Source organism: Coffea eugenioides, chromosome 8 (assembly GCF_003713205.1).
Source record: "Coffea eugenioides isolate CCC68of chromosome 8, Ceug_1.0, whole genome shotgun sequence".
NCBI classification, from domain to species: Eukaryota; Viridiplantae; Streptophyta; class Magnoliopsida; order Gentianales; family Rubiaceae; genus Coffea; species Coffea eugenioides.
The window spans coordinates 35,010,831-35,019,969 of NC_040042.1; the positions used below are offsets into that span (position 1 = coordinate 35,010,831).

The 9,139-nt window shown below is 41.9% G+C and overlaps 1 protein-coding gene across 1 annotated transcript; it reads right to left on the reverse strand.

The window, feature by feature from the left end:
• Window positions 1-7,393: 7,393 nt before the first annotated feature.
• LOC113780634 lies at window positions 7,394-9,127 on the reverse strand. The gene is made up of 3 exons (XM_027326415.1): window positions 8,937-9,127; window positions 8,364-8,831; window positions 7,394-8,222 (listed from the first exon to the last, which is right to left on the reverse strand). Exons 1-3 carry the CDS (start codon window positions 9,125-9,127, stop codon window positions 7,394-7,396), a joined length of 1,488 nt encoding a protein of 495 aa, XP_027182216.1.
• Between the last annotated feature and the right edge of the window lie 12 nt (window positions 9,128-9,139).

A 9,139-nucleotide genomic window follows, 5' to 3' on the forward strand; every position in this document is an offset into this window, starting at 1 on the left:
ATATTTTGTGGATTTAAATGCTTAGAAATGTTGGAATTGTGTTTGAATTATTTGCCATGTGGATAATTTGATTGAAATTGGGTTTGTTGGCAGGGAGTTTTCTTCCATTTATATGGGGAAACTCCGTCAAAATTTTTCTAACATCTTGTCCAATATTTCACTATAGCCCAAAAGTTCTTCAATTTTTTTCATTTTTATTTCAAAAAGGGCCAAAGTATTCCAACCTTAAGTGTTTAATTCTTCCAATTGTTGAAACTTTATATGTATTTTGGAAAGTTTAGTCCTCATTTAACTTGAAAATGGTTATTATGCAATTAGGATTTTTACATTTTAGAAAGTATATTTGGTAAAGTGAGGAAAATTATGCCTATAATTTTATATGTTTAATGAAATTTCTTCTCTTTACTTAATTTTATAAGTAAGTGATTGATATAGTTGATAAAAGGTTATACTCCTCCTTTGATTGTTCTTATATATTTTCTAAGAGGGAATATCTATTTATTGTCCTTTATTTTTGAAGAAAAAAAGTAGAAAAGAAAAAAAGAAAAGTAAAAAAAAAAAAGAGAAAAGAAAAGAAAGTAAATAAAAATTGTTCTACTCCAATGATTCTCGTACCAAGTAACCGGGGGTTGGTATCTACAAATGTCGACATTCGCGTAAAAAGGTACTTGAATTAAGAGTATGCATAGCAACTTGAATAAGTGAAATGTTGAGTAACCGGGGATCTTCACCTAAAAGTGTCGATTTTCGCGTAAAAAGACATTCTCACTATTTAAGTAAAACCAGTATGAATAAATCCCTCTTAGTTGTAAAATTTTGAGAAAAAGATGATTATAGGAGGAGGAAGGCTATAAATCGACTATGTGATTTGCTTATTTGTGAAATTAGGTTAGGGTAAGAGATTACGTTTAACTTGTTGAATTAAGGTATACTTATCTTTCCTTTACTTGATATTATGAGTATTTAATGTAATTTGAATAATTGTATAATGATTATTTTTTCAGGTCATGAGGAATTAAATTTGACAAAAGTGCATATATTGTTTCACCTCTTAAATCATTGTAGTTGATTATGTGTGGATTGCTTGAGGACAACAAGTCACATTATGAAAATGATTTATTTTGGCTATAATTGGTATAAAATGCTTTTGTTCAATTAAATGAGGTTTTTATCACTTTTTACTTGGATTTTGTGTATTTTGACAGTTTTGACACATTTTTGTATTTCGGCTATAACTTGAGCTACAATGATCGGATTGAGATGATTCTTGAACCCATTTGAAGATAAGAGATATATCTACAACTTTGGTGAAGACATCTAAATCCAGTTTAAAGGTTTTCTAGGTCAAAATACCGAATTACAATAGCAAATTTCTACTGGTCGAAACTGGAACAGGGCAATGAGCAGGTAAGGGTATTTCGGTCATTTCTCAGCCTACACAGATCCAAATGAGGTGATTCTTGATGCATTGGAAAGCTAACTCAAAGGGCTACAAGTTTTATGTTTTGGTCAAGAGCTAAATCAGCTTTTATCATCAAGAAAAGTTCAGTGGAAGTTGATGCAAAATCAGAGCAGAGCTGGAAATTGAACCAGAAGTGACCAAATGGTCACTGTAGCAATCCGGCCGGATTTTGGCCGGATTTAAGGCCGGATTTCTGGCCGGATTGTGGTCAGAGAAGTCTGCTTTTTACGCGGAAAACTCAATTTCACCTCCACCAACTCACATGCGTTGCTAGACATGTGAGAAACATCTCCAGCTGTAAAAGGAAGGTGGAGGCCTCATTTCTTGACCATCTTTCATCATAAAATAGCCAAGATTGCAAGAAATTAGGGAGATTGGAGTTCATAGCAGGAAAATAGAGAGTGAGCTACGGGAGAAAGCTTGAAGCTGCAGAAATGTAGCTCTTTCATCTCCCTAGTGTTAGTTTAGCTTAGTATAGAGTAGTGTAGCTTTTCCATTCTTGTTTATTATCTAGATTAGGATGAAGATGGAGGATATCTAGATTAGGATGAAGATGGAGGATGAAGAAGGCAAGGAAGAAAGCTCATGTGACAAGGGTTGTATTCCTTCCAAACTCTTTATCTTTTGTATTTGATTCCAAGTTTAGTTAATATACAAGTTCTGGATTTTGTGTTCATTATGTGTTTCTAAAGTTTAAGCCTTGGGTTTGGTTGACCTTTCTATAATTGTTAGTGTTTATTATTTGGTTATTTGACTGCTGTGATTTGAGCAAGTTATTTAGCACTTTGGCTCTTTAAATCATGATTAATCTGGTACCATTGATTGTGATTATTTAAGGTGTTGTTTCTGCAATGAAAATTGAGATTTAACACTAGTTCAAGAAGTGCTAAACATAGGGAGTACACTCACGAAAGTAGAGGTGCACTTATGTGGTTTTTAGTGATTCATTTCATGTAATTTCACTGAAGAAATGAACTTGTAGCTAATTTCATAACCATGAGAATAGGTATGGATTAGTTATAAGTATAATTGATTCACTACGAAAGTAGGATTCAAATGCATAAGGAAATTACACCATAACTAGCCTAGATGTAGTAATTAATGATCCAAATATAGCACTTGCATGAGTAGTTGGGGATACCACAACCTAAGGAGCTTTTATTTGTCATTTTGTATAATTTCAGTAGGTTAAATTTGTTATAATTCATTGATAGTCTAAATAATAGAGAAGCTTTAGTAATACCGGTAATTGTTCACTCTTCCTTGTGGGATCGACCCGATATATACCCTAAACTACTAGTTGATCTGTATACTTGCAGTGAACGGGTGTAATTCGGTATTTTTTAGCTTGCACGTATGTAAAATAACCCGTCATCTGGCATTAGCTAACCAATTTAAAAATCTGTCTCTGCTAGAAAATCAACATTTTCTGGCCTCAGCTAAGAAATTATAAAATCCTGGCATCAAGCTAATAAAGCTAGTAATCTGGCTCAGCTACTCAGTGATAGAAAAGTTAAAGAAAGAAAGTCACCAGGGGGATAACGGGAGTTGCTATGGTTGGGAAAAGAAAAAAATAACCTGCAGGTGGCACTAGAGGAGGGAAGAAGGCGGAGCGCGGTTGCTCCTCTGGTCGCGCGCTCGGAGGCCGCGCGCTGGCCTTGCGGTCGTTTGGCGCGACTGGTTTCGGCTGCTGGGAGGCGCGGTTTTTGGCGCGCAAGCTTCTAGCTCGCGCGCTTGGTGAACGTTTGCCGTTGGGCCGACTGCTGGGCGGCGCCCAGTAAGGCGAGCTGCGCGCGCGGTACTGCAGTCCGCGACTGGAGGCTGCTGTTGCGGCTGGCTTCCGCTGGCGGCATGAGGTCAAGCAGTGGCGGCGATCTGGCGGCCGGCCAAGCGGACCAGGGAGACAAGGGGAGGGGAGAGCTCGTGGACCGGCTGGTGAACTGCGAAGGCGGGAAGGCGGCACGGTCGAGCTACTGGCGGCGGCAAGATCCAGGAGCTTGGGCGGCGCGCCGGCGGGTTGGAACTGGAAGGCGGCGTGGCGCAGAGGAGACGTAGAGAGAAGCAAGAAAAAAGAACAGAAGAAGAAAGAAAGAAAGAAAAAGGAAGAAAAGAAGAAGTAGGGCTACGGTTTCTTTTTTCCTTCTTTTTTTGAATAAAGTGCAATTTCGTCTTTTTTGCCCCCTTTTTTTTTTTTTTTTTTTTTTTTTTTAATAAAGAACTCCTGTCTTAGGCGTGGGCACGTCTAACTGCTATAGAGTCCGCAGATTCTGAACGAAAATTTCTTTCCCTCAGGCGTGACCACCTGCCGTGGGCACGTCTAACTGCTATAGAGTCCGCAGATCCTGAACGAAAATCTCTTTCCCTCAGGCGTGACCACCTGGCGCGGGCACGTCTAACTGCTAATTTCCTGCCACCAAACATCAAACTATTAATTGACACTAACACTTAACTAAACTTCAAAAATGCATGAAAACTGAAACAAATAGTCTTGGGTTGCCTCCCAAAAGCGCCTTTCTTTAACGTCTTTGGCTAGACGATGTCCACAACTTTGCTTAAACGAAGCAAGTAAGTTCGTCCAAGTGCATCATCTCCACCCGCTCAATTGGAAAACCTTCATAATATGGCTTGAGACGGTGACCATTCACTACAAATTTTTTCTCTGTCCTTAGACTCTGGATCTCCACTGCACCATAATCAAAGACATTAGTTACCTCAAAGGGACCGATCCACCGAGAACGTAACTTACCCGGAAATAACTTCAATTTTGAGTGGTACAGTAGAACTTTTTGCCCACATTCGAACGTCTTCCTAGAGACCTGCTGGTCATGAAAAATCTTGTTTTTCTCCTTATAAATCACAGCATTCTCGTAGGCTTCATTGCGAATCTCCTCCAATTCTTGTAACTGTAGCTTCCTTTGAATTCCGCCCTCTTCGATATCCATGTTGCATTGCTTGACCGCCCAAAATGCTCTATGCTCGAACTCGACAGGGAGGTGGCATGGCTTCCCAAATACCAAACGGTAAGGGGACATGCCGATTGGTGTCTTATACGCCGTTCTATATGCCCACAAGGCATCTTCAAGTCTCACACTCCAGTCCTTCCTATCAGGTCGAACCATTTTTTCCAAAATCGACTTGATCTCCCTATTCGACACCTCCGCTTGACCATTGGTCTGAGGGTGGTACGACGTTGAGACCCTGTGGAGTACACCATACTTGCGAAATAACGCAGCTATGGTTCTGTTGCAGAAGTGCGTTCCCCTATCACTGACAATAGCTCTTGGCATTCCAAATCGCACAAAAATATTAGACCTGATAAAATCTGCAACTACTTTCGAGTCATTAGTTCGAGTGGCCTTAGCCTCCACCCATTTAGACACATAATCAACTGCCAGCAAAATATACAAAAAACCAAATGAAGTAGGAAAAGGCCCCATGAAATCTATACCCCAGACATCAAAGATTTCAACAAAAATCAACGGGACTTGGGGCATATGATCCCTACGGGTTATATTACCTACCCTTTGACAGCGATCACATGACTTACAAAACACATAGGTATCCTTAAATAATGAAGGCCAATAAAATCCACTTTCTAAAACCTTATGAGCAGTCCTCTTGGGTCCAAAATGACCTCCACAGGCAAGAGTATGACAAAAAGCTAAAATCGATTGAAATTTCATTTCACTTACACATCTCCTCATCACCTGATCCGCACACCTCTTCCACAGGTACGGGTCGTCCCAGATAAAATACTTGGCGTCGCTCTTCAATTTATCCCTCTTCGATTTTGGCCAACCTGCAGGAAAATTACCAGTTACCAAATAATTGACCAGATCGGCATACCAAGGCAATTGAGAATTTAAAGAAAATAAATGCTCTTCAGGGAATGCATCCCTCAATGGTTCATTATCCTCTCCCACGGGTATACGACTCAGATGGTCAGCTACTAAATTCTCTGAGCCTCTTTTATCCCGTATCTCCAGGTCAAATTCCTGCAGTAGCAATATCCATCTGATGAGCCTCGGTTTGGCATCTTTCTTGGTCATTAGGTACCTTAATGCTGCATGGTCAGAGAATACAATTACTTTAGCACCTAGCAAATATGACCTGAATTTTTCTAAAGCAAAAATAACTGCAAGAAGCTCCTTTTCAGTAGTGGAGTAATTCAATTGGGCTCCATTCAATGCTCGGGATGCATAGTAGATGACGTGAGCTGCCTTCCCTACTCTTTGCCCCAATACAGCCCCTACGGCATGATCACTGGCATCGCACATGATCTCAAATGGTAGACTCCAGTCAGGAGGCCGGATAATTGGGGGTGAGGTCAACAATTCTTTCAACTTGTTGAAGGCTCCCTCACATTTATCATCGAATTCGAAGGTCACATCCTGTTGTAGGAGTTGGAACAACGGGGCTCCAATTTTTGAAAAATCCTTGATGAACCTTCGATAAAAAACCTGCATGTCCAAGAAAAAAACGCACCTCCCGCACATTCGCGGGGTAAGGTAATGCAGATATAATGTCTATTTTAGCCTTGTCAACCTCGATGCCCTTAGACGATACAATATGACCCAAGACTATCCCGTGTTCAACCATAAAATGACATTTTTCCCAATTAAGCACAAGATTAGTTTCTATACACCTTATCAGGATCAATCTCAGGTTATCTAGACATGTATCAAAACTATCACCATACACACTGAAATCATCCATAAAAACTTCAATAATTTTCTCCACATATTCAGAAAAAATACTTACCATACACCTCTGGAATGTTGCAGGTGCATTGCACAACCCGAATGGCATTCGTCTATAGGCAAAGGTCCCGAACGGGCACGTGAAGATTGTCTTCTCTTGATCCTCTGGTGCAATTGCTATCTGAAAATATCCTGAAAATCCATCCAAAAAGCAATAGTAAGCCCTACAAGCTAGACGTTCAACCATCTGGTCAATGAAAGGGAGAGGGAAGTGGTCCTTTTTAGTGACGGCGTTTAGCCTACGGTAGTCTATACACTGCCTCCATCCAGTGGGTTTGCGCACTGGCACGAGCTCACCCGTTTGGTTGGCCTCCACCGTCACTCCGGCCTTCTTTGGGACTACCTGGACCGGACTCACCCAAGGGCTATCTGATATTGCAAAAATGATTCCCACATATAGCAATTTCAAAATCTCTTTCTTTACAACTTCCATCATGAGGGGGTTGAGCCTCCTTTGAGCCTGCCGAACAGGTTTAGCACCCTCTTCCAGTCTAATCCGGTGCATACAGATGGCCGGGCTGATCCCTTTAATGTCTGCGATTGTCCAACCTATCGCCTCTTTATGCTCTCTAAGGACCCGGATCAGTTTCTCCTCCTTGGTTTTTGACAGTGCCGATGAGATAATCACCGGAAGTGTCTCATTGTCACCCAGATATGCATACTTCAGGTGTTCTGGTAAAGGCTTCAACTCCAAGACAGGTGCCTGCACCACAGATGGCAATACCTTCTGGTGAGGTTCGGGAGTGAAAATAGGCAAGACTTCATACCTTTTTGAGGTGGTCGGCAATGAGTGTAATGCACCTATTGTGCATTTTAGATCCTCACTCCACTCCACCTTAGGAGTTGTCTCCAACTCGAGGTGCTTGGTTAAAGCCACCTCCAGCTCATCCCTGCCAACAGTCTCAAACACTTCCTGCACTACAGGGTCAATAGCACTCACAGAGAAAACTGAGCTAAAGTTGGAATTTGAGGGGTATTTCATAGTATCAAAGATATTAAAATGCACAGTTTCCCCATCAAATTCCATGGATAAGGTACCCTTATTAACATCAATTTTTGTTTGTGCTCAGGACTTGTGCTCAATAAGAGGGCTACCTAAATAAACACGGAGTTATGATTGACTGAGGCAGGGTCAGGGGAGTGATCATCTCCATATCAAGTGGGAGTTGATTCAATCATCCATATCAAATACATAAAAATCAGTTGGAAACACCAAATCATTTACTTTTACCAACACATCTTCAATCAACCCATCAGGATATGCATTAGTGCGGTCAGCTAATTGAATGATTATTCCAGTTTCTTTTAATGGACCTAACTTCAGAGAAACATATATAGATTTAGGCATGACATTAATTGATGCTCCCAAATCCAACATGGCCCTTCTAATCACAGTGTTCCCTATCCTACAGGGGATAGTAAACATACCTGGGTCCCCGCACTTGGGTGGAAGTTTTCTCTGCAGGACCGCTGACACATTCTCCCCAACAATGACCCGTTCATCTCCCCTCAACCTCCTTCGGTTGACACACAAGTCCCTTAGGAATTTGGCATATTTTGGTACTTGTTTGATCGCGTCTAACAGGGGGATATTTATCTCGACCTTGCGAAAAACCTCCAAAATCTCCTTTTCCTTATCCTGCTTCTTTGGTTTTTCTAACCTGCTAGGAAAAGGAGGCGGGTTAGTTTTAACTGTAATTACTGGGTCAGGAAGTACCTTTAGATCTGCACCATTGCTGTTCTCCCTTTCAAGCTCATTTTCGATCTTTTCCTCATCCTTATCCTTAGGGATCACAGGTTCAGGCCCCTGAATTTCTTTCCCGCTCCTTAGGGTCATGGCGCTCACATTCTTCGGGTTCAACTCAGGTTGAGATGGCAGCTTCCCTTGGTTCTGGGAATCCAAACGGTTAATTGTTGTGGCCATTTGACTTATCTGATTCCTTATATCCTGCATTTCGGAGTCCGTCCTTTGCTGATTTTGCATAATGGTTGCCTCCATCCTTTGCTGATTTTGCATAATGGTTGCCTCCGTCCTTTGCTGATTTTGCGCCATGGTTGTCATCATTTGTTTCATCATCTCCTCCCAAGATTGACCAGAGCTTGAGGGCGGAGGTGGTCGGGGTTGGTACTGCTGCTGGTACCCTGGTGGCTTATTTGGCACAAAGTTAGACTGCCTGTTCGGTGTAAAGTTGGGTTGCCTATTCCCTCCATAACTGAGGTTGGGATGATCTCTCCACCCGGGGTTGTAGGTGCTTGAGTAAGGGTCGTACTGCTTCCTTTGCACGGGCGCGTGGTCAGCCATGTTCACCTGTTCTGCAGTTTCTTCCTGAATCATTGGGCACATATCTGCAGAGTGACCTATACCAGTGCAAATCCCGCATACCCTGGCTTGTGATGCATTTCTCACAGCCTGTTGCCTAACAAACGCGGTCAACTCAGTTAGCTGCTGCTGCATGGAGGGTGTCTCTACCTCATTCACCCTGCGTATTGAAAAATCCTCCCTCGTACCGAATTGTTGTGAATTCTCTGCCATCCTCTCTATCAACTCCCGTGCTTCTTGAGGGGTTTTGTTCACCAGTGCCCCTCCACTCGCAGCATCAATTATGCTCCTGTCCCCGAAAAGGAGCCAATCATAAAAATACTGTATGATCAATTGCTCACTTATCTGGTGTTGGGGGCACCTGTGCAACAAGTTCTTGTACCGTTTTCAATACTCATAGAGTGACTCCCCTGAATGCTGCTTGATCCCACAAATTTCTTTCCTCAGACTTGCAGCCCTGGATGCAGGAAAATATTTATCCAAAAATTTTTTCTTCAATTGGTCCCACGTGGTGATGCTACCTGGTGACAGGTAGTACAGCCAGTCCTTCGCAGAATCTTTCAAGGAGAAGGGAAATGCCCTCATTTTTATCTGCTC